At 49.5% G+C, this 26,441-nt stretch overlaps 2 protein-coding genes across 4 annotated transcripts in view; one reads left to right on the top strand and one right to left on the bottom strand.

Moving 5' to 3' along the window:
- Positions 1–26,441, bottom strand: part of LOC119444321 (fatty acid synthase-like) — a 208,118-nt gene that overhangs the window by 161,027 nt on the left and 20,650 nt on the right. Inside the window, 5 exon segments of the mRNA XM_049664541.1 lie at positions 7,743–7,748; positions 12,674–12,968; positions 19,149–19,382; positions 21,553–21,675; positions 25,380–25,580. Coding sequence (XP_049520498.1) covers positions 7,743–7,748; positions 12,674–12,968; positions 19,149–19,382; positions 21,553–21,675; positions 25,380–25,580 — 859 coding nt within the window.
- The window catches only part of LOC125943763 (uncharacterized), a 122,050-nt gene that overhangs the window by 40,965 nt on the left and 54,644 nt on the right, over positions 1–26,441 (top strand). The gene's annotated exons all lie outside the window — the stretch shown is intronic.

The raw sequence follows: 26,441 nt of genomic DNA on the forward strand, positions 1-26,441 counted from the left end.
ATTCCTCCTGTGATGGGCGAATCAAGCCTACCTAATAAATATTTAGAGAAGATCGTCGCAATATACATGGACATTCCGAAACGTGTCACGCGCGGTCCGCGATGCTGCGCTGCTAAATGACACAGCGTGACCGGAAGAAAGTGCGAGAGAGTATAGTAATCGCTTCATACAAGGCGCATTGCAGCGGTCCGGTGTGTCGCTACATTGTATCAGTGCTAATTGTATGGACCTTGGCAGACATTCGAAGATAGTTTCTGCCCGAATTTTTAAAGTTTATGTGCATCTCTTCAGTTCGCATAATGTTCATCAAACATTGCAGCCTTTCATCGTAGTCATTCGCAGATAGTTTCTGCCCGAATTGCTTAAGGTATTGTGCATCTCTTTTGGTTTGCATAATGTTGATCAAACATTACAGCCTTTCATCGTTTTGACGTTTTACTTCACCTACATCGAAAATCTCATTGACGCTATGTGGTTCCCAAGATGTGCATAAGATTTATCTGTCAACTGCTTACTCGTCTACGTGACGATTTTATCATCAATGGTACTAGATGTATATTAGGAATATCCGATATCGAAAATTGTGGGCCATCATATCGCAAAACAATCACGCTTAGGCGACTGTGCGGTATCCACCACATATTTCGAAACGTGCCATGCCCCATTTTCTTGACCTTGTCAAATTTTATTAATTTATTAATTTACTTATTACTAAGTCCTAGGTGTTTGCTCGCCAAACCAGATATATATTTACGACGCGCTCCGTAGTGAGGCGACTGCAGAATAATGTTGACCACCTGCGGTTCGTCAAGGTGCACCGACGATACACGGGCATTCTGCATTTCGCCCCCATGGAAATGCGGCCACCACGGCCGGGATTTGATCTCACGACCTCGTGCTTAGCACCGTAACGCCCAAGCCACTAGGCAAGCGCTGTGCATATTTATTTATTTATTTTGGTAGGGGGACTCGTCCGAGGATCGCAAGTGGCTTTTTAGGCACAGTCCTAGCTGTTGGCGTCCGCAGCTCGAGCTCTGGTCTCGCGCCGAAGCGATGGCAGTGCCCACGGCGCATGCATGCATATTCCCCACTACAATTGCCCCCGCCGTAAAGGTAAGCCATCCTGGCGACCTAAGGTGATGACACGACGAGGGGGTCGTGGTACGGCTTGAGGCGGCTGATTTGAACCGTCTCGCGGCCACGGCGGCGCTTGTCCGAAGATGGTGTAACCGGTTCGACCACATAGTTGACAGGCGATGTACATTCGACGATCCGGTACGAACCCTGATATTTTGGAGCAAGCTTTGGGCTAAGACCTGGAGATTGGAATGACATCCGAAGCCAGACGTGAGAATCCACTGGCGAAGGACTGTGTTGGCTGATCGTGGTCGCGGCGATCTTTTTGGATGCCTTGGGTATCCGACGTGAATGAGCGAGCCAGTTGACGGCACTCTTCAGCATGTCGAACAACTTCGGAAAGCGGGGTGAATTCAGAGGCGTCCGGGTGATACGGAAGTACGGTGTCAAGGGTAGATGATGATTCACGTCCATAAAGAAGAAAAAATGGTGAGAAGTCTCTGGTAGCCTGAGTGGCGGTATTGTACGCGTAAGTCACAAAAGGGAGGACGTCGTCCCAATTGGAATGATCCGACGCAACGTACATTGTTAGCATGTCACCAAGAGTGCGCTTGAACCGTTTCGTTAGACCGTTAGTCTGTGGGTGATACGCCGTAGTGGTGCGGTGAATAGTGCGGCACGCTGCTAGTAACTCATTCATAACGTCCGACAAGAAGACGCTGCCTCGGTCGCTGAGCAGCTTTCGCGGTGCGCCATGCCGTAAGAGGAACGCTGCGACATCGCGAGCAGCAGCCGAAGCTAGTGCAGCAGTATCGGCGTATCTTGTTAGATGGTCTACTGCGACAATTATCCAACGATTTCAGTTAGCAGTGCATGGAAGGGGCCCATAAAGGTCGATCCCAACTCGTTCAAAAGGACGTGCAGGACACGGTAAAGGTTGCAGTGGGCCTGTCGTATGAGGAGTTGTCTTGCGTCGCTGACAGGCTGCACATGACCGAATGTATTTGCGCACATAACAATACATGCATCGCCAGTAGTACCGCTGGCGGAGCCGCTCACACGTTTTCAGGACGCCAGCATGTGCTTGTTTTGGGTCGGCGTGGAAATACGTGCATATGTCGGAACGCAAATGGCGAGGGATGACGAGCAGCCATTTGCGACCGTCCGGCTGATAGTTCCGGCGGTACAAGATGGTGTTCCGCAGCACAAAATGGGTGGCTTGGCGACGAAGGGCTCGAGGGCATGTATCCGTTGAAGAAGTAGTTAGAATGTCAATGAGAGACGTAATCCACGGATTCTTTCTCTGTTCAGAAGGCATGTCGGAAAAAGTAAGCGCAGCAACCGGGCAGTCCCTGGATGCGGGTGGCGTGTCGTCGGATCGCATGGGGGACCGGGAGAGGGCATCCGCGTCAGAATGTTGACGCCCGGAGCGATAGATGACGCGAATGTCAAATTCCTGGAGTCGAAGAGCCCAACGTCCAAGACGCCCCGACGGGTCTTTCAGTGACGCAAGCCAGCACAGCGCGTGTTAGTCTGTCGCAACGTCAAAGGGATGGTCCTACAAATAAGGGCGAAATTTGCTTAAAGCCCAAACTATAGCCAAACACTCTTTTTCTGTGACAGAATAATTGGTTTCTGCCTTTGTGAGGGCACGACTAGCGTAGGCAACCACATTTTCCGGGAAGCCAGGCTTGCGTTGCGCAAGGACGGCTCCAAGACCAACGCCGCTGGCGTCCGTGTGAACTTCGGTCGGAGCACTCGGGTCGTAGTGACGGAGAATGGGCGGTGAGGTAAGTAGACGACGCAGAGTGATGAAGGATTGTCCACATGCCGGAGTCCAATCACGAAGGTCACCAGGCCCAGTCAGGAGCTTCGTCAGAGGTGCGACAATGCAGGCAAAATTGCGCACAAAGCGACGAAAATAAGAGCAGAGACCGACAAAACTTCTGAGCTTTTTCACTGTAGTCGGCCGCGGAAATTCTGCGACAGCACGAAGCTTGTCAGGGTCAAGACAGACGCCGTCTTTGGAAACGACGTGACCAAGTATGGTCAACTGGCGGGCTGCGAAGCGGCACTTCTTAAAGTTAAGTTGAAGGCCGGCGGTGGCAAGGCAAGTCAGAACTTCGCGTAGACGAGTGAGGTGAGTGGTGGAATCAGGGGAGAAAACTACTACGTCGTCTAAGTAACACTAACACGTCTTCCAGTTCAGGTATCGCAAAAGAGTGTCCATCATTCTTTCGAATGTCGCGGGTGCATTGCATAGGCCGAATGGCATCACCGTAAATTCATAAAGGCCGTCAGGCGTAATCAAAGCTGTCTTCGAGCGGTCGGACTCATCCATCGGGACTTGACAATAACCCGATCGCAAGTCCAAAGCAGAAAAGAATTCGGCACCATGTAGACAATCCAGGGCGTCATCTATACGCGGTAGAGGGTAGGCATCTTTCCGTGTAATATTGTTAAGGCGACGATAGTCCACACAGAAACGAATCGAGGCATATTTTTTCTTAACTAGAACCACGGGAGACGACCAAGGAGTCCATGAAGGTCAGATAACACCACGTTCAAGCATGTCCGCAACTTGCTGAGTAATGACACGACGCTCGGTGGATGACACGCGGTACGGTCACGGGCGTAATGGTGCGTGTCGTCCCGTATCAATGTGGTGAGAAACGGAACTTGTGCGGCCTAATGACGCTTAGTTAAAGTCAAAAGAGGTGTGAAAGTCAGTTAAAAGGGTAAGTAGGCGCTCATGTTGTGTCGGGTCGAGGTCATCGGCAATAGAGCGACAAAAAACATCTGGTGAGATCCGGTCAGATGGCACATGGGGCGTCAGTGCTGTTACGTTAGTTGTAGCCTGGTCGTCGGCAGCAGGGAAAGACACAATAACGTCAGCGTCCACAGTCTGGATTGTGCCAATAGTCTCGCCACAGCGCAAAGCCAAAGTGTGCGAATTTGGGTTAGAAACCAGTATTTCCGCAGCACCATGGTGAACCGTGAGGAGGGCGAAAGGCAACGATATAGGGTGGCGGCGAATCAAGACGGCAGCGGGTGTGAACAAGACCGTCGCGTCGGCAAGCGATGTGCATGAAAGAGGGACAAATACAGCACTGTGTGGAGGAAGGTCAGTATCTGAAGCTACACATATCCTGCTAACATCAGGAACTTGCAAGTCGTGAGATGGCAAATTGCACATAACGGAGAACTGAACCTCAGCATGTGCACAGTCAATGACGGCATGATGGCGCGACAGAAAATCCCAGCCGAGAATCACATCGTGGGAGCAACAGGTTAGCACAAAGAATTCAATAGAGTACAAAATGTATCGAATCAGCACCCTGGCAGTGCACATAGCGACGGACTGAACTTGCTGAGCGGTGGCTGTTCGAAGCGATAGTACTGAAGGCGTCATGCTCACTTTCCGTAGTAAACGGCAAAGCTTTTCACTAATCACGGATATGGCGGCACCTGTATCGACGATCACAAATGATTTGATGCCATCCACTGACACTTCAATAACGTTAGCGGGGGAGAAGCGAGGACTTCGATTTTACGACGAAGAGGCAGTCCGTGCCTCAGGAACTGCGGAAATCAGTTTTCCGTCTCAGTACTGGCAGTGGGCCGACGACGCATAGGTGAGAGGGAGCGGCGGAGAGGGGAAGGCGAGCGACGAGCACCAAAGGGCTGGTATCCGGAGCTGGTACGTCATCAGCAACGTAGAGTTCCGGTGGCGGCTGTTGTGGCATACGAAATCGTCGGAATCCGTAGTTGGGGGCTCGCGTGGTGCCCATGAAGGCCGGGAAACGCCGGCGGCAGAAGCGCGCTACATGTCCCGGGGTGTCGCAGGCGTAGCATATGGGGCGGTTATCAGCAGTGCGCCAAGGATTTGTATCCTGCTGTTGTGCACCGAAGAAGTGAGCCGCCGGCTGCCGAGGCAAAGGCGCAGGAGAGAACAGCGGCGGGCGAGGCGCTGAGGGCGGAGGAGAGAACACCGGTAGGCGAGGAGCCCGTGCAGCCGCCTCAGCATACGTCAGAGGTGCGGCCACGGGAGCCGGCTGACATGGAGATGGAAGAGCTTCGGTCACTTGCTCTTGAATCATCTGCCGGATCGCTGGAGCCAAAGAGTGAGAAGGTTTCGCCGTGGTCGGCAAAATGGAGAGCTGTCCTGCAACCTCGTCCCGCACAAATTCTTTTATCTGACTCAGCAAAGTTGTCTGGTTGTCGCCAATAACCAATGCTGCTAGCGAATCTACCGTGGGTGGTGGGCGTCAACCTAGAATGCGTTGTTTCCGTAGCTCGTCAAAACTTTGGCGCAAGTTGATGACGTCAGTAAAGGTACGCGGGTCCTTCGCTAAGAACATTTGAAAGGCGTCCTCATCAATGCCTTTCATAATGTGTTTTATCTTGTCCTGTTCTGCCATTGACGAATTCACACGCCTACACAGGTCAATGACATCTTCGATATAGCTGGTGAACGTTTCACCGTGATGTTGTGCGCGCCCACGAAGGCTTTGTTCAGCGCGAAGCTTGCGCACAGCGGGGCGCCCGAACACTTCTGCAAAACTGGTCTTCAATGCAGTCCATGTGGTGAAATCGTGTTGGTGGTTTCGGAACCAGAGGTTCGCGACGCCGGTAAGGTAAAACAACACGTTGTGCAACTTGGTGGCGTCGTCCCACTTATTGTGCCGGCTTACCAGCTCGTACGATGACAACCAATCCTCCACGTCATGATCAACGGTGCCGCTGAAGACGGCAGGATCACGCTGGCGCAACACACCAGAAACGATAACCGCTGGAGGCCGAGGTGTATCTTCCTGGGCGGTGTCGTCAGGCATGGTCATAGCAGTGGGTAGCGTCCGGCTTCGGAGTTCCAGTTTTCGAGGTTACCCAGCACTTCCACCAAATGAAAGGGGGATTTATTGAAACTCGTCCGAGGATCGCAAGTGACTTTTTAGGCACAGTCCTAGCTGTTGGCATCCGCAGCTCGAGCTTCGGACTCGCGCCGAAGCGATGGCAGTGCCCACGGCGCCTGCATGCATATTCCCCACTACAGTTTGTATGTTTGTTTGCTTATTCATTTATTACAATATGTCCTCGTGGTACCTACAGTAAAACATATACAAGAGGGGCTAAAATTTAATAGAGTACATCTTAAAGAAATACAGTATTGGATTAAGGTACTAAGTTAGGATGCTACAATAAAAACAAAATAAGCTTAAACATGAGTCGACTACTAAGTGATTCGTTGGATCGCACTTATATCGAAACAGCAAAAGGAAGCAAATAAACAGAGTTAAAGCACCATCATCATCATCAGCCTATATTCATGTCCACTGCAGGACGAAGGCCTCTCCCTGCGATCTCCAATTACCCCTGTCTTGCGCTAGTTGATTCCAACTTGCTCCTGCAAATTTACTAACTTCATCGCCCCACCTAGTTTTCGGCCGTCTTCGACAGCACTTTGCTTCTCTAGGTATTCATTCTGTAACTCTAATCCTATCATCGTTACAGCACCAGTTGATGTTAGTTAACGCATTTTTAAAGAAAACGGCATGGCGAATGTTCATTATTTATGCAGATAGGTTATCACATTCGACAGAGCTTTTGAGAAGAAATGACTGTGAGCCCGTGACAGTATTGTAGGCGAAAACATTCACTTTATGACGATGATCTCGACAAGCAGATGGAAATGGTGAGGCAACGATCATGAATTGGCGATGAGCTGCATTATGGTGGTAAACTTCATAAAAAAAGAAAAATTGAAGCTTGCTTCCTGCGAACGGCCAGTAATGGCATGTTAAAGATGTTTTTATTCTTGTTATGCTCGCGTTACGATTGTAGACTGCTAGTATTGCTACGTGCTATTCGGAGACGATGATGGGGACACTTGGATTTAGTCAGACGTGCCCATAAGCGGTCGCTAGCTGATCTGAGGACAGCGATGTGTCTTGTTTTAATGTTGGCTGGGTTCCATGTTAGCCAGTGCTTACTACCCTTCGTAAGTACACCGTGTAAAAAGCTTGCATGCTGTGCTTCCACGTGACATTTATTTGGTGGAAGTGCTGAGTACTTCTGACGACGAAGCTTCGCAGCGGACGCCACCTCGACTTTGCCACCATGCCGCCAGGTGAAGATACGTCGCCGCCAGCTACGCCTGCGACCACCACCTAGTTTATCGCCCTCACACAGTCCCACGATACCGGGACGTTTTCATCCACGTCAACAGCGTTGACGTGGATGAGGGCGCAGCACGTACGATCGTTTCAGCAAACAGAATGGCTGGGATCCAATTATAATGCTGGCCAACGTTCTCGCGTCTGGTTTCGGGACCCGTTCAAGCTGCAGCTCCGCGACCTTTTCGGCAACACGTTTGGTCGACAGCTTGCCGCCAAGAAACAACTCGCGGTACGTACCCAGACGTCAACGGAACCTTACTTGCACATACAGGACGTGCTGGCCTTGTGTCTACAAGCTGACCAGAAGATGTCTGAGGCTGAAAAGTTCGTCCACCTTTTGAAAGGAATCGCAGACGACGCGTTGAATCTGCTCGTATTCGCAAACGTGACCACCATTGACAGTGCAATCAGGGAGTGCCGTCGTCCAGAGCAAGCGAAATGCCGACGCATCGCGCCTCAGTTCGAGCGTCTACCGAATACTGCTGCAACGTCATCCTGCGACGCAACTCCCTGTCAGCCATTCCCATCACACGACGTGACGCGCATTGTCCGCCGAGTACTCGAGACCGCATATCTGGCTTCTTATAAACCCACGATATCCATCACCTCGACGCTGGTTGTTTTGCTGATCCAGGCCGTTGCTCACCAGGAATTCGCGAACCTTGGCTTCTGCTCTACTGTCTGCGCCTAAACACTCCTTGCCATGAACACTCATCGTTCCAGAAACCCATCTGAGTGGAGAACAGCCGACGATAAGCCGATATAGTTCCGCTGCAACCAAGCTGGACACATTGCTTGCTATTGCCGCAGCCAGTGGCCCTATCAGTCCCTTAGCCCATTTTCCGCTTCCTCTGGTCCCATATCCGTACTGCAAGCTGCTATGCGCCCCGCACCGAATCTTCTGCGCCCAATGTCCCTGAGGAAAGTACCCGCTACGCCCAGTCGCCCCCGCCGTACCGCCGTCCATCTCGTTCACCGACTCGCCACCGCTCTCCTTCGCCGTTCTTTAGCCGTCGCTTCTCGACTGCGCAGTTTCTGGAGGTGAAGCTGTCCTGTCGACTTAGATTCAAAATCCTCTGTTGCCCTTACATACCAACCGGAACATTCTTGAAGTCCACGTCGACGGCGTTCCTGTCAAAGCTTTGGCTGATACTGGGGTGGACGTCTCTGTCATGAGTGCCAGTTTTCGTCGCCGCATGAAGAAGATCCTTACCCTTCCCACGGCACGAGTCGTGCGTGTCCTTGACGGTGCGACGGCCGCTTTTGGTGGAACGTGCACAACTCGGGTTACCATTGCTGGTCATCAGGTGGTTATTTTGACGGTCGTTGCGCAGTTCCCTCACGACCTCATGCTTGGACTTCGTTTTCTTTCTGCCCGTTCCTCTCTAATTGATTTCTCCACCGGTGTTCTCCGCCTTGAACTGACTCGCTTCTGTGAACCCAGTGATCAACCTCCTGCGTGTCGCTTACATTGCATATATTTTGTTTGTCTCCCATCCAAAACCGTGACGTCTGTCGAATTGTCATGTTCACCGGCTGTTCCAGATGGTGATTACTACGTAACGCCTCTTACTGACGTCCTGCTCACGCACGGCGTCGCTGCGCCGTACACGGTCCTGAGCATTACAGCAAACAGAACCCGCCTTCCACTTGTGAATTTTGGCTTTACCAAGCAAGTACTGCCACAGGGGCTTTCCGTAGCTCACATTTGCCCGCTTCAACACTTTGTGGGAATCCTTGAGTCCCATGACCGCCGCACACGCAGCGAACGTCGCGTCAGACGCATGCGCGCTAGGGAGAGTTGGGAGAGGGGAAACTTTCCTTCCGCGGGCGGAGCACGGGAATTGCCAGCGCTATCAGCGCTACCGGGTGGGTCACGTGAGATCCCGCTGACATCGCTCGAGGCTCTTTGGTCCCCAGCAAGCGGCGATAGCGGATGTCTCCGCCACCGTTACCGTATTCCCGCACGTGGTTAGTCAACCGCGTTCTTGCCGCGACAAACGCCGCGGCCGCCCGTATTCCCCAGTTGGTAAGTTGAAAGCACTTCTTTACCTAGTGTATTATTCTCTTCGAGGGAACCCTCAGCGATTTCAGCTATAGCTAGCTGGCCTGCTCGAAGTGTTAGTTGCAGTCGTAATAAATTCTTTCCTAGTGTACGCGTGGTTGTCGTCTATTGTTCCCTCGAGCTTGTACCGGACCGCGGTTGATTCACAGGCATGCGCCAACCGCGGGGTTCGATTTGCTCAGGCACAGCGCCGTGGGCAACCCCGATATCCCGACATTTCGCGTTGCCAACGTTGGGCAAGCTCTTAGAAAACGGGACGACGATCGGTTCGGGGCGAGGATGGCTTTGTCCGCACCAGCGTTAGGTCCCACCCAAAGGTGTGATTATTAGCTAGATTGGGCATGTGCTTTCTGGAGTGCGAGTAAACGCGGCTCCAGTGTCGCCGAACTCGTGTAGACGCTGAGATTAGCAGCGGGTTTTCTCCTAAGAGTATGCCTGAAGTGAGTGAGTGCAGCAGCCGACGCGGTGGTCGATTTTCCCTGTACATATGTAAATAGCCTTCTTTCTTTATCTTTGGTTATGGGAGCCGGGCGCCGGAAACGCTGGCTAGGACGTCAGCGGGGCGCAGTCCCAGGAGTCGGCTTGGAAGCTGCGGGTTGAGCAGCGAGCGGGGACCACTTCGCTAGGCCTGCATCTCCTCGCGGCGGCTCATTGGAACCCTTTGTGGGTCTTTTGTGGCATTGTTATCCGTCATGGACGCGATTAGGCCTAAGACCCTTCAGAGCTGCCAGTCGCATGTTCGAAGACGATCATGCCGTGACATTTCGCGGGTGCAAATGGATTCGCTAGTTTTACTATACTCGCCCGAGCGGAGAAACCTCGTTCTAAACAGACCGCTTATTTTGTTCAGATGAAATAAATATTTTGCGGGCGGAACAACGGAAATCTCGGGGGACCATAGAGTGCTTTGTTCAAACGAGCATCGCCCACTTTCACGCTGGATCGGACCGGAAACATTCGGTCGAAGCAAATAACTTCACTCAAACGAAATGGATTCTTTTTTTTTTTTTCGTTGCCGCATAAAGCTATGCGCTAGACGGGTGGTTCAGCATCGTGTCGGACGGCCTACGCTGCGGTGGCCTCTGCTGCCTTAATTCTAAGTGTTTGTGGAGTGAATTTGAGCGACTTTGCAGAACGAGTGAAGCCGCCTGGACTTGTTATTGCTGCCATCGTCCACGTCCCTGCCTGCTGTCTCGGCCTTGAATTGCAGCGAAGGCGCCACCCTGTTCGCGGTCCGATGCAGCAGCACGTGGCAGCCACAATGAGGGTAGCCCACCATCATACACTCCCACGAGGATGCGTCGGTGCGAGGTTCATCGTGCCGGCGCGCGCGCCGCTTCGCGAAAGTCCTGACCCGCTGTTCTTGGGTGGACATTGCGGCGCGCATCGTGAGAGCAAGCCCCGTCATCGTCAACCACTGTGACAGCTGCCATATCTGGGCGGCCGCCACACATGACTGTGCTGCCTATCAACGTGGATTATGCCATTTCCTGCCGGAGTTTAGCATCGCATCTGCCCGGCTACATTGTCAATGCCGTCGTTCGAGCGATTTCTCCGGCGTAGGGCAACATTTGAGGGTGGAGGGATGTAGGAATCCTCGGGTCCCATGACTTCCGCACGCGCAGCGAACGTCGCGTCAGACGCATGCGCGCTGGGGAGAGTTGGGAGAGGGGAAACTTTCCTCCCGCGGGCGGCGCACAGGAATCGCAAGCGCTATCAGCGCTACCGGGTGGGTCACGTGAGATCCCGCTGACATCGCCCGAGGCTCTTTGGTCTCCAGCAAGCGCGAAAGTGGAAGTCTCCGCCGCCGCTCCCGTATTCCCGCACGTGGTTAGTCAACCGCGATCTTGCCGCGGCAATCTCCGCGGCCGCCCGTATTCCCCAGTTGGTAAGTCGGAAGCCCTTCTATAACTAATGTATTATTCGCTTCGAAGGAACCCTCAGCGATGTCAACTATAGCTAGCTGGCCTGCTCGAAGTGTTAGTTACAGTCGTAATAAATGCTTTCCGAGTGTACACGTGGTTATCGTCTATTGTTTCCTCGAGCTTGTACCGGACCGTGGTTGATGGGCAGGCATGCGCCAACCGCGGGGTTCGGTGTGCCGAGGCAGAGAGCCGTTGGCATCCCCCCCCCCCCCCCCCCCAAATCCCGACAACTTTCATCTCGACCGATAGGCATACTCTAGGTGACGATGAACGTTAGTGGCATACAAAAGTAATTTTAATGAAGACGGCTCGAGGAAACAAATTCTCCATAAGTATCCTAGAGTGCGTTTAGACTATAGATATGTAAACGTAATGGCGTTTTCATGACAGGTTATTAGTTATATGAACCCCAAGGCAGCGGTACGAGCTGAGCCTACGTCTCTTCCTCTCAGATGGCAGTACCGCTCATGGCTGGACTTACCCGCCGCGGTGGCTCTGTTAGCTAAGGCGTTGCGCTGCTGAGCACGAGGTGGCGGGATTGAATCCCGGCCGCGGCTGACACATTTCGATGGAGGCGAAATGCAAAAACGCCCGTGTGCTTGCGTGTTAGTGCACGTTAAAGAGCCCCAGGTGGTCAAAATTAATTGGGAACCTTCCACTACGGCATGCCTCATAATCAGAACTGGTTTTGGCACGTAAAACCCCAGAAAGGAGACTAACATGGCTGGCCGCGTCGCTAAACACATACGCGGACCATGCGCCATATCTTGGAGGTAATCTGCGCGGTGTTCAAAGCATAAGAAAGAGCCGCTTTGGCTGGTGACCCCAGTATTTGAGGTCGCATTGTTTTAAGCTTCTGAGGCGTGGTGAAACAAGCGGAAGAACGAAGCTCTCGCTCCGCGTTGCCGGCGCTCTTGATCAGCCAGTGTTGTGACAACGAGTGTTCGCGGTAATTCAGCGAGGTCCGATCATATTTGTCTCTGCGCGTGTGACACCATGCGTGTTAATGTATTTAGTAAGTAAACGATTACTGCAACTGATATGGCCGATGAAACATAACACTTACTACGCGTAGATTACCAGCACTGCTCTATATCGCTCTAAATACTTCGCCTATCGAGCGAATCTGCGACATTTTAAGATCTTTTTCCAGTGCTGTAGTGATAAAATTTTTTACATCAGTTCTGTATTATGCAGCACTGTTACATGTCGGGCTGTGTAACCTGAAAATATTGCAGAGGGAAATACAGAAACTGTGTTTCAGTAGTTCTTATTTCGGGATTTGATATCAAAAAGCAAACAATATAGTCACAATAGGTGCACCAGGGAGCTTGATAGTTTAGTACACCAGTAAAAGAGCAATCAGACTTACAACAATGTTTACGCAAATTTCTTTCTGCCTATTACCAGCGTGAAAACTTACCTCAAGCGAATATTTTGTTCTGCCGGCCACAAGAACAAGTCTCGGCAGCTCTTGCTTATCACGTGGAATGTCATTCACGTGAGGTCCAGGTATTGGTTCCACAATCGCGTGCGCATTCGCGCCTCCAAAACCAAAGGAATTGACGCCAACCGGGCCTCCTGGGAAGGGCGTCGGCTTGTCGACAACTTCAATAGTACCGTTTTGCAGAGATGGACTGTCAGGGTGCGGCTCATTAAAGTGCAGATTTCGAGCAATCGTGCCAGTCTCCATCGCCAAAATAACCTTGGCCAAGGAACAAACGCCTGAAAAGACAACAGTGGTACGCACCGAAAGTGATAAACGGAAATATTAATAGAATAAAAAGTCGCAGTTTCACCGGAAAGGCGAACCATCAATTGCGATAGCAAACTTGTAGAGAGCTATATGGAGTAATGATATTAGCTTTATCAGCTGTATAAACTTGGACATGCAGCAGCATCGGCAACACGCAGAACTGTTGTCGACGCCATCGGCGTTTTGCCCGCGTTCGCTCAAAACGCGTGCGGCGTTGGTGACTGTTGCCGGAGCCTCTGATATAAATAGGCACTTGGTGCCGCAGCTAAACGTCGCCTCCCTTCCCTCCCCCTCCCCCACGGCCTCTCGCGCGTCGGAAGAAGGCGCGTTTGCTCTACATATATGGTGATTGTAAAGGAGAAAAGAGACGCCTACTTCTGCAGCCCTTAAGCGAGCACGGCGCAGAACGCGCGTTTGTTCTCCGCCGTGCGTTCACTCCCCGTGAAAGACGCGCCCCTCGCGCCCTTTCACTCGCACATACAGCGTTCGGGGTTGGCGTTGAGCCGTGCTCCCTCAAGGGCTGCAGAAGATAGCGCCAACCTTTCCCTTTCCCTCAAGAACCACTTATCATCATCGGCTGGCGCTGAGCCGTGCTCCCTCAAGGGCTGCAGAAGATAGCGCCAACCTTTCCCTTTCCCTCAAGAACCACTTATCATCATCGATTTCATCTCCAAATGACGTCATACGGAACCTCATGGCGACGGCGACGCCGACGGCAGAAATCTGCTTTTAAGTGTCCATATAATTGCTATCGCAGTAATACCCATCAGTGAAGACGTGCAGGGGTGAATCAATGAGACGCAAAGGATGGATTCATCGGTGGACGCACATATTTAACAAAAAAGTTGTCGCAGTTTCACCTGAAAGGCGAAGCATCAATTGCGATAGCAAATTTGAAGAGAGCTATACGGAGTAATGATAGCAGCTTTATCAGCTGTATAAACATGGACATTCAGCAGCACCGGCAACACGCAGAACTGTTGTCGACGCCGCCGGCGTTTTGCCCGCGTTCGCTCAAAATGCGTGTGGCGTTGGTGACTGTTGCCGGAGCCTCTGATATAAATAGGCACTTGGTGCCACAGCTAAACGTCGCCTCCCTTCCCTGCCCCTCCCCCCCCTCCCCCACAGCCTTTCGCGCGTCGGAAGAAGGTACGTTTACTCTACATATATGGTGATTGTAGAGGAGGAAAGAGACGCCTACTTCTGCAGCCTTAAGGCAGCCAGCGCAGAACGCGCGTTTGTTCTCCCCCGTGCGTTCACTCCCCGTGAAAGCGCGCGTCCCTCGCCCCCTTTCACCCGCACATACAGCGTTCGGCTCCCCGTTGGCGCTGAGCCGTGCTCCCTCAAGGGCTGCAGAAGATAGCGCCAACCTTTCCCTTTCCCTCACGAACCACTTATCATCGCGCGGCGACGGTTTCATCTCCATTGACGTCATATGGAACCTCACGGCGACGGCGACGGCGACGCCGACGGCAGAAATCTGCTTTTGAGTGTCCATATAATTGCTATCGCAATAAAAAGCCCGTGGTGTTACCTTGCAACAAGTGCGGCAGCACACATTTCAGCAGATGCTCAACTTGGTATAAATGCACGGACCGAACCACCCCTGAATTAACAGAATGTTTTAGGGGCAAAGCTCCTTAGGGTGTGGGTCGTTCCCTCCTCTGTAGTAGTTGTAGTAGTAGTAGTAGTATGTAGCCACCTCTAGTTTATGAATTGCTCAATAGATGGCGTTGTGTGTCCGTACGTGAAAGAGACGCCGCATGTAGTTTTTTGAAGTGTTCACTAGAAGTCCGTAGCTCTGGTTGGCATGGAGACCGCTATGTATGTATACACACACACACACACACACACACATATATATATATATATATATATATATATATATATATATATCGGATAACCGGAAGCCGACTTCCGCTTCCGTTTCCCCTTACGGTTCCGGAAGCCAGCTTCCGGCTTCCGGAGAACGCTTCCGGCGTTTTTCTCTCTCGTCCGTAGCTAGGTGCGCTGCGGTGCACAAGGGCGTTCGTTCTCGACGCGCGCTCTCTTTCTCTCTCGTTCCCGACGCGCGCTCTCTTTATCTCTCGTCCGTAGCTGTGGTTTACCCGAATGATCCCCCGGTGCTTTGCCCACTCATCATCATTCACTTCGTGGATATTCTGTGATTTTTTTTTCATTTTTTTTCAACAAACAAAAGTACGTGCGTCAGCCAGAACCCCTCCCCCCCCCCCCCCCATAAAAAAAGAAATTCAGAGGTTTTACGTGCCAAAACTACAGTCTACTTATGAGGCCCGCCATGGTGTGAGACTCTGGTTCGACCACTTGGGGCTCTTTAACGTCCACCCAGTGCACGGTACACGGGCTTTTTCGCATTTCGTCCCCATCAAAATGCGGCCACCACGGCCCGGATTCGCTCCCGCTATCTCGTGCTTCACAGTCCAACGCCGTAGCTGCTAAGTCACCACAGCCGGTTAAGAATCCCTATACTTGCACCACGCAGAATATCATTGCATTCATGAATCGTTATATACAGCGTGCGCACATCGACAAAGTTTCAAGTCTTATTTTTGTGCCTTTTCGCTGCGTGCTATGGATCGGTTTTTCCTATTCTATGCTTCTATTCTATGGTGGTTTGCGTTTCTTTATTTATTTAATTTCTTTTGTATCTCTGTATATTTCAGGTAGCTCCCAACAAAATTTTATTCGCCAAATAGTGCTGATGTCGTCCTTTTCATTAGTTGTTCCTTGCGTTAGCACTCTGTTTTGTTTAAAAACCATGTACTAAATCAAACTAGACCATATTGCAGTCCCAGTTTAGCACATTTCTAGTACAACCAGCGTGTTTCCATGTTGAAACCCAGGGGTTCATGACTTAGACCCCGTGGCTAATTTTCTAGTAGGGACCACTTGGAAGGCGACAGAAGCATCGTGGCACCTTCGTCAAGGCACTTTTCCAGCGGATATACAAGCCAAGTGCGCTGCGTTAGTTCCGTTGGAGGTCACAAAAGAAGGATGTGCTGAATCCTGCTTTCTGAGTGTTGCTGCATAGTGTGGTTCTAGAAGAACTGGCTCCGCGTACCGTGCGACCTCAAAAGAAGACACAGGAAGCGCTACCAGCTCTTCTATGAATGGACAAGGCAAGCCAACAGCTTGCGGGTATTGTTGTTTTTGGCAACCTGTTTGCAACCTCCTATGCCGGTGAAGAAAAAGGCCGTTCTGTACAGAGGAAGTGTCCTCAACGCCGCGTCCACTATGATTCTCGAAAAGCACTTCGGTATAATTACTACACTTGCGTTCAAAATTCTGCTCTCAGTCATGACTCTGCCTATTTGAAAAGATGGTGAGTACAAGGGCTTTTGTTAGAGCGCAAGCTCTACTACGCCATGTCTCGCGAGGTCACTGATCGCATCGCAATGACCTTAAGGCTCCGGAGAGCAATTGTGGCAGGTATGACCTCACCACACGTGATGCGCTGCGGAGAGGCGTCACAGCTGCGCTCGCTCGGAGCCTTGTCGCTGCGGTACCACGTGACTAGGCGCGTGTTTAACGGCTGCTTCACCGGCGCTTGATCGCTCAGTCTCGCCATGGATGGCGCGCCGGTTGACCCATCTGTTCGTGCGCTTCAGCGCAAGCGACAGGCTGAATCCAATCATCCAGTAGATTTAGCTACACAGCACGCAGCGAAATCTCAAGCAAATACAAAGTTGGCTGCTGAAACACCGGAGCAAAGGGAAGCCAGATTAGATCAAGTGTGACTTCCTTGCCTTTTTGCTGCATCGTTGCTAGGTTTTTCTGTTCTAGGTGGTTGGTTGTCTCATTTTATTGTTTATTTTAGCTTTGTATCAGTATGTGTTCCGGGCACATCTGATTAAAATTTCAATTTCCAGGCAGCGGCCATGTCGTCATTTTCTTTCTTCGTCCCTGTGTTAGCGCAGCGCTGTGTTTACAACCATGAAACACATCTACCCAGACCAATTAGCAGTTAGTTATAACTTACAAATGCCTTTATTAATTTGCTTATTTTTTACAGATACTTCCCACATGGGAAGGCATTGTCGGAAAAATTGGGAAAACGGTAATTTTTCCAATCATAAAAAAGTAGCGGTGTGCGAACATTCGAAACTTACGAATAACAAATCGAATAGTGTCCTATTCGATTCGGCCTTGGATTCGGATAATCACTTTTCGGAAATGCAAATATTTTTCGAATACTTTTCGAATATTTCAAAACTAAACATAGCATTGGCAAATTTTCACCCCCGCGGGCATAGTATTGACATAAAACACGAGAACTTGCATATTGACGCAGACTGCGTCAAATCGGTAGCCTAAATTTAGAGGCTGTACAGTGATCATTTGCACTCGCTGAAGAGCCCTATGCATGCGAAGAAACTACTTGTTTGCTCTTCATTCTTTTTTGGGGCTTTTAATAAACAACTACGTACCATATTGACAGTAACTTGCTAACTTTATTAATATTGCGATGTGAACATCATTTTATATTAATTGTGATGACTGCTACTCATATTCCAAAACTATTCAAATATATTCGATATTCGATTGGATGCGATTCGCTTCTGGTGCTATTCCATTCGTATTCGATTCGGTCTCAAAACTCAGTATTCCCAGACGCCTAAATGAGTATTTGCCTGAACAGATGCAAACTGGGACGCACTCTTGAAATGTTACATGCACCCGCCCTGGTTGCTTAGTGGCTATGGTGTTGGGCTGCGAAGCACGAGGTCGCGGGATCAAATCCCAGCCAGAGCGGCCGCATTTCAATGGGGGCGAAATGCGAGAACGCCCGTGTACTTAGATTTAGGTGCAAATTAAAAAAAACCCAGGTGGTCCAAATCATTCCGGTGTCCTTCACTACGGAATGCCTCATAATCAGACTGTCGTTTTGGCTGGTAGAATCCCATAATTTTTAATATATTACATGCTTTATTGCTAGCTTTCACGTGACGTCACAGACCGTGCCGGTGCATCAGCGTGGTGGCTACGATGACGTCAGTACAACGCGTCTGCATCAAGATCGATTCACATAGGTCGTGAAGCTTCGGGCGAAAAGCGGTTCAGAATGAATTGTCACCGACATCAGCAAGGGTGGTTATGGGAGTAGCGATTGAAGCGCGACTATGTCTGGAGGGAACAAACATTGCGAAAGAAAGAAAAAACGTTTTTTAGTTGAAGCGATACACAATTAGATTCATTCAACAAAAATAACATTCCTAATCAATTTTATATACGCATGGTGAGAAAAGAAGAGAGGATTTGGTTTTACTTGGTCATTATTAATAAATACATTTTTTCAGCGCCCACCGCAAGAGCTCCCATCGATAGCGGCGGGCGTTCACGCCGCTATCACTTGTAAGGCAATGCAGCTTTTGAAGTGTGCAGAAAGGCGCACTCGTAAAGTTCATCTGTTATAATACGCCCCCCTCACATGTGGTCTTGTTTTGCTTGCCGACGTTTGTCTGAATTTGATGACACGGGTAGTTTCATTGTTTCTCAACCTGTTCAGTGAAAAGTAGTGAGCTGCGACCACCAGATAATTGTTTACTTAAGGTGTTTCCGTGGGGCAGCGCTGGCCGACGGGCTTGGCGTCCGACGAAAAGACGATCACTCTACGCCCAAAGCGTTCGGCTGCCTCCAAAGAAAGTATGCTCTCTGCAGGGATGCGATTTCGACACCCGTACGGCTGACCTTTTCCTGTATCGCTTTCCGTGCTGAAAGCTCAGAACGCCCATGAAGTCGTATGGCGGGGCATTAGAATATACAGCTGTAATGGCAGCCCTCCGAAAACAAATTTCGCGCATTTGAGAACAAAATGACGTCACTTCTGTTTTTAACAGATATAACGTAACATTATTTTTTCTACCGCCGGAAGTGTTACCCTCCTCACACAGATGGCGCTAAGCCCGATGAACCGCCATGTTTTGAACGTATGGCCTTCTATGGAAGCTTCGCTACCAGGTATATCTACGTTGTCTCTATCTTCACCCTTTAAGGACAGTATCGCCGCTATACGCGAACGAAATTATAATTCGTAAACTTGATCACTTACGGGCTATATGACATAGCCTTCAGAGAAGGGCAGTCGCGGTATGCACTTACGCAATGGAACAAAAAAGCAGTTTACCTACCAGCAGCTGCTTCGCTGTGACCAAGATTGCTCTTCACAGATCCTATCTTTAGAGGCCCAGCTCTTTCTGGTTTGCAGAAAACACTGGTCACGGCCGCTAACTCGGTCGTGTCGCCCAGCTTAGTTCCCGTGCCGTGAGCTTCAATGTATCGCACGCTGCTTGGGTCAACGTTGGCTTCAGCGTAAACTTCACGCAAAAGCTTTTCCTGCAGCTTTGCCGATGGAACCATTATTCCTGTAAGATAAAGCAAACAAGGCTGACATGAGATGTACAGTGCGGTTTACTGCTACGTGCATGTCTGATTAAACAAAGACGCTTAACAGCGATGCCGCTTGTCAAAAGCGATCTGCGCAATTCTGCATAGCAGGCTGCGGATGCTTTCGTGCGCACTATCTTAACCCAGCAGCCATCGCAATGCTTAGTACATCTCAGTCGACAGCTCGCGTGTTATACACAGCAATGAAGCGTACTGTAGAGCAGTTGGGTGCAGATTTCTGTACAAAATGTTTATCACCACGGATGCTTTGCGTATTTCTATTATGTTTCAGAAAATTGCCTCAAAAAAAAGAAAGCAGGCTTCCGCGATTTCTCAGGCTTCGCTCTCGCTAAATGCATCCAACTCACCATAGTGGATCGATGCTTGCGCTAAACTCCTGCGATCATGTGCAATCTCCGCAGCTATCCAAGGTTGACAACACGATTATATATTCGTTGACAACATAACAACGACACTTTACATAGCACTAGAATGTATTGCAGGTTTACAAGGACATCTACGAAGCGAAGCACGCGGACAGTCAAACCCATTTTCGAGTTCGTAACTGCTGTCGCAATCAAGTAAGGGGCCTAGCGTCTGCATTCTCCCAAATCAGGAAGCGCTGCAGGGATCAGTGCCCGGTGACCTACGCAGCGGCATAATGGAACAGATGGACGGACCCGCCGTGGTTGCTCAGCGGTTATGGTGTTGGGCTGCTGAGCGCGAGGTCGCGGGATCGGATCCCAGCCACAGCGGCCTCATTTCGATGGAGGCAAAATGCAAAAAACAGCTATGTGCTTAGATTTACGTGCACGTTAAAGAACCCCAGGTGGTCCAAATAATTCCGGAGTGGCCCTCTACGGCGTGCTTCATAATCAGAAGTTGGTTTTAGCACGTAAAACCCCATAATTATGTTAATGAACAGATGGACGGACGATGTATAACACTGTCTTTAGCTCTTATCGCCGTTTCGGGAAAATTGGGTATATGAAGTGCGTCGCTGTTATCACATCGAATGGTAGCTGTAGGGTTTGACCGCTCCAGGCATTTCGTTTCTCAGATTGTGTAGCCCTGCAAAATGCGAACACGTTTACTTTCAATGTCAAACAACATATAACTTTAGCAAACGTGAAGCTACAATAATGTTTTAACGGCAGCATTAGCGTTGCATAATCCGCACTGCGCATGTGCTGAACGTAAGCGAGGCTGTGCTTTTGCGAGCGTGCGCTACTTTAGGTTTTTAACGTTAAACGCTAACGCCTTGCATTGAGTACATGCGGCACCATTTGTGGGTGCCATCTGCTTGAAGTCTATATAATAGTTGTTCTGCATCGTATGGCCAAACTTTTTCCAACTAATGGTTGCATTTGTTTTTAGTTTGACTCGTTCTGCTTCGACAACAAAAAAATTTGTACTAACTTGGTGCTTTGTCCGATGTTAATTTTCATTTTTTTTGCGCTTCAGGCTTAAGAAGGTGTATCAGCCGTAATTGACATTCGACATTTGGCTGCGCAGGCCACCATGACGCTCACGCTGCTCTATCCCACAGGCCATAGATTACGAATGCTCGCTAGTACATTGTATTTTGTATAGATGGCGCCACAAATTCAGTGTTACATTTTGTGATCTGGTCGGTGTATATTGTTGTGCGGAATATAAAGATACTGCAAAGGAATAGGTTGATACTGGGTGTGCATCTGGTTTACTCGTACTTTTTGTATGGTTTCGCCGTCAAAAAGTAATGTATCGCGCGATGCTCTGTAGCGTACGATAGCGTTAGCGTTGCGTCGTCCGCTAACGATAGCGCAAGCATTTTACGCTTTACTAAAAGTCTTTCGTATCTCAGACTTCAGCACGAATACCTGCTAGCGTATGTACAAAAGCGGCTCTAAGGCATCATAATTAACGTATTTAGGAGAAATCAGTGGCACAGATCCATCTGCTGAGGACGCACATTGTGTACTAAATTCTTACGCAGAGGGCGCAGTTGAGCGTCCGTAAATTTTATGCAAACTCTACAAAGAACTGACGTAAATATCGTACCATGGTATAAAGCAGCAAGAAAATTGTGCATTCCCAGAAACCCACTGCAAGCAGGTACTTTACGACTCACTGTCCTAGCGGTTATTTGCCTAAGGATGATCTCACCTGTAGTTTTGTGACCATCGGCGTTAACCTTGACGTGGTTCACTTTGGAGTAGATTCGGCGAGCTTGGTTGGCTCGTTGAACGAAAAAGGCGCCCACGGTTTCACTTCGGACGTAGCCATTGCCTGGATTTAGAAAGGCTCTGTTGTTAGTCCTACATGATGTGCATAGGGATTGATTGTTTTGTGTAATATTCGTTTCCAGCACACGCTGTTCCGAAAGAAATAGTTGCTTCGTGCGAAGACTCAGTGCAAAGTATTGTAACCATGAAGAATGGAACAGGATAAATTCAATCCATCACTGCGCGAGTGCTCACTATGTGCCTGTTAATTTTACGCACTTCACAAATGTGATATATGAATGCGTTAGAAAACAGTTTTCACAGGGCTTCACTGAAATAATTATAATGTTGTCATGGGAAAGTTCCCACAATTTAATCTGGGAGTTCACTTTTTCGAACGGGTTCGTGAGTTTGAAATTGAGAGAAATGGCGCTCTTTCGGCGAGGCTCATTTGATTTGGCGTATACCCGACTGCAAATAGCGTACTTTGCCTATCCTGCAACTTCTGGCTACGTGCGCAGGTATTGGCAATTGTAAATAAACTTGCATGAGACATTAAGACAGCTTTCTTAGACATTAGCAAACTTTTTTTTCCTGGTCATTGTGGTGACTGTTTCCGGCATTCTCGTTGATGAGCCCCACATGTACGCACCAACATGCTGTACACATGCATGTCTGCATGTGTACAGGTACACGCAAAGTTCGATACAATTTACCTTTGCATGAAATGATGTAAGAGCACTGGAAACAACTACATTCGATAGCTTGATCAGATGACTCTCCTCACGACTGAACGATCACGCGCGCGCGCGCACGCACGCATGCACACACGCACGCACACAAACGCACACACACACACACAAAGGCACGTGTGTCTGTGAAAGAGAGAGGATGTGTCTTCTCTCTTTAACAGACACACGTGCCAAAATCGCCTCATCAAGGCTTTCTACCGGCCTTTGTCTCAAAGAAGGGAGAGGGCACTGCGGTGGCATGACGCTTTATGAAGGGGACCGATGCACAAAACAAAAAACAGGAATAAACAGTGGCATGGTGCTACTGTCGCTTGAGATCAGGAATACGTGTGGCATACGTGTTGCAAGCACTGCATTAGAATGCCCACGCTCTGCGAACCGAGACAGAACACACTGCAAGCCAGAGAAGTGAGCCAGACTGAGCGACGACGGCAACATCCAAATCATACGTACAGCCAAACATCACATTATTTCGAAGGTGGTGTAGCCTCGCCTAAATGTCAGCACAACAAGAAAGCTCTATTATTGTGGCAAACTGAAATTTTTCATCGAAAATCAACTTTTCGATGCCACAGTGGACAAAACGTAGCGCTATTTCGCCAATAATAGCCTTATCTGGAAAACTGGCTCCGGGCCAGACCAGGACCATTTTATTGTAGGAGGGTGACCGGCTGCGGCGCGGTAGAACTAAGCTTGTGCGACGGATAAATGACTTTTAACAACGAGCTGTTTAAACTCTTGGTTAGGCCGCGTAGGGTGACCAAAAAACTACGCCTGGCGATGACGTGAACGCGCGTTGCCTAGCAACCACCTCGCGGAGCGCCGGGTGCTTAGCCTCCTCTCCGTGCCGTGCACATGTTGCCTTGACATGGAAAGTTAAGGAGAGTGAAGAAGAGTTGCGAGCGCCATGCTCGGGAGAGAGAAAGAGAAAATGAGAGCGAGAGAAAGACAGAAAGAAATTGTAGCAGCACAAAAGAGGCACCGCGCAGAGCTGCTGCCGACGCCGTCCGCGTTTCCCCGCGTTCACGACGAATGCACGCGGTGTCCGTGACTGCAGCCGGCGCCTCTGGCGGCGGCTCGGCAGGTTTCCGCCAGCCACGGCCCGGCATGTGTGGAGGCGCAGCTTGGCCGTGATGTCACCGGGGATATAAAGCTCGGAGCCGCCGCGACGGCGGCAGAACTCTCGCTGACTCTGTGGCGAGTACATGTAGCCTTGACATGGGACGACCAAAGCAGATCTGGACACCCGAATAAGAAGCCACTCATATTGAAGAGCATCGCGCGGCCAAGCGAGAATATGCGCGCCGGCGGCGAGCTGATTCGGAATACCGTGCATAGCACCACTAAGCATTTCCTAGCAAAACTTAGCCAAGCCTAATAAAACCTGGAAGAAGCTAGGGCGATCACCAGCTCCGCTGTTTACTGCAGCGTTGCACCACTAGTGCAAGCTGCGCACATTTTTTTCTGAAGGGGTGTCGGCAGCACGCCCTGTCTGCTTCGGCGGAAATAGAGTTCCGCGCTGCTTCATGTTCGATATATCGAGAATAGGTGCTATTTTTCATTAATGCAACTGTAGTTTTTTGCTATATATTCTCATTTCATGATTACGGCGTTCAGAAATTGTTGAATATTAGGGATAACTTGACGTCAACAAAGTTTGAGGTAGTCGATTTCAACTGCAGCCCATTTCACACACAAAAAAAGCTTGAAATACACTTGAGTGAACCCTACAGAATACTTTTCATCCACATATCTAACATATCATCCGGAAATACAGAAGCTTATACGTACACTGGAAAGGAAGTAACGAATACGTCAGGCTTACTTTTAGACACTTCGAGAGAGATCAAGAGAACGATCAGGGAGTGAGCAATGAAGCGAAGAAGAACACATGCGAAAGAACTGTTCTCGAAAACAAGGTCTTAGCTGGTTTCAAACAGGCTGGAGGTATATGGTATCTGGGTATCTTGCAAGCACTTCGAGAAAAAAAAAAAGACCGGCGCCTTCGGAGCATCGTAGGGAGTCACAAGAAGTGCTAAAATGTAAGTCTCAATGGGACAAAAGGCGAGAAGTACTCGCAGAGTAGGGAAACAAAGAGGTGTGAGCATGGTTAGTACAAATATAATCAGTTTCCACATTGCACTATACCCCTCTAGAGAGTGCACCACCGTAAATAAAAATTCGTTGACACAAAGCCGCTGTGCGGTACACTTTTGAGGAATGGTGCTAGTTCCCTATGACTAAACATGGCTCGCGCTAGGCAGTGGTGTCTCGGAGGCGGCTACGGAGGTGCAACAAGAAGCGAGAATTGTCACAGAATGGGTAAAAAGTAATGGTAGGGGCTTAATAGGGGCCGCCAATATTGTAAACAATAAAACACATTGCACCACAGAGCACACTATCTGCGCGATTGGCCAACCAAGTATTGGCACTAAAGAAGACAAGATCAACGTAGTTAGGCGTGAAATGCAAGAACATAATAAAAATAGGCGAATAATCAACACGACAAAAAGAAATGACAGAGAAATGTAGTGAACATTTATTTATGGAATGATTTGAACCGTTATAACCGTCGACCTTGACTTTAACGTCGACACTTGGTTGGCCCTTTTTTTTAACTGTGGAACTACGAATGAGGGCTACATTTGCAATAAACTTCATATTAGAGGAAAACAGGGTCCAAATTTAGAGTTTTAATTGGTGATTTTCCTTACAGTTGGCTGGTCGCTCTGGTAAAAGTATGTCTTGCATCAGGATAAGCTATATTTTTTAGTTACGAACAACTCTAGTGTAAGATCGTTTTGTGGATACTGGCTCTTTCCGACTGTGGCACCAGGACGAACATCATCTGCGTGACGTGTGCGTTTGTCAATAAATAGATAAAGAAAAGTGTTTCCGTATTGGTTCGCATTATCGGAAGGACACTTCAACGTCGTCTTAGGAAATTATCTATATTGGCCAGGGGAACAGGACAGAATCGTACCACTGCCGCTCTTAGTTGCTGCGTTCGACTTACCTTGAGCGTCGAATGTCTTGCACTTTCCGTCCGGTGACAGCATACCGAGACGCAGGTAGCCTAGTGCCATAGCAGGTTTGAGGCAAACCGCACTTCCACCTACAATGGCTGCCTCGCACTGCCCAGAACGCATAGCCAACACGGCATGATTAAGGGCCGAGAGTGTCGATGAGCACGCTGTGTCCACCGTGATGCTCGGACCTGGAAACGTTGTGGACATTTCGGAATCACCCACTCATGCAGCACTGTCGGCTTCTTAGTCTCTTAACTAGGTGACGGATAAATTAGGACATCTTTCATTAGGATTTCTTTCACATCTGTATGTATGCATGTATCACATAACAAAATATTCATATCATATGAGCTAATGTTTTATGTGGCTCACTCAATCCAATGAAGAAATGTTGTAATCTTTATTGTTACTGAAATTCTGTTCTCTTGTGCGAAATGTATATGAGCTGTATATGTGTTATTTGCATAGATTATGACCGCCGTTGTAACTGTGGGGGCTGGAACCTCAGTCAGGCCTTTCGTGCCTTTCGACAGTGTCAGTGTCACTCGACAGTGTGGGAGGCGATGGAAGAAGATGGCGGAAAAATGGCCCAGGAAGAAGACGGTGCTTCCCTTAAGATAGAAGCTAGTAGGCGCTCGTCGGAATGCAAGGCCGTCTCCTGAACTTATGCGTACATTAAATTCCTGTGGTGGAGAAAATTCGTGGGGCCTCAACATTCATATGGGGACAGATTACCAGCGACGCTGTCTAGGCTGCTTACATATGCTTACATGGGTGGCATACATTATGAAATCATACATTTTTTTCATAGGGAAACACCACGCCAACACAAGCGCCACTGCACCTGCCATGCATCTGCCGCAACCGCTGCTGCAGCCACGCCTGAACATCCGAAGCGCGTGCCGTTAAAACCACAGACGCGCAGGCCACGTATACATGCGCCATCGCCACATTCTTTCCCCTCTCATTGTGCGTCAAACGGGATTGTGCGTCAAAGACAGCGCATGGAAGCCAACTTGCCACACCAAGTGTACTTTCTTATATATATA

This window comes from Dermacentor silvarum, chromosome 3, assembly GCF_013339745.2.
Source record: "Dermacentor silvarum isolate Dsil-2018 chromosome 3, BIME_Dsil_1.4, whole genome shotgun sequence".
NCBI classification, from domain to species: domain Eukaryota; kingdom Metazoa; phylum Arthropoda; class Arachnida; order Ixodida; family Ixodidae; genus Dermacentor; species Dermacentor silvarum.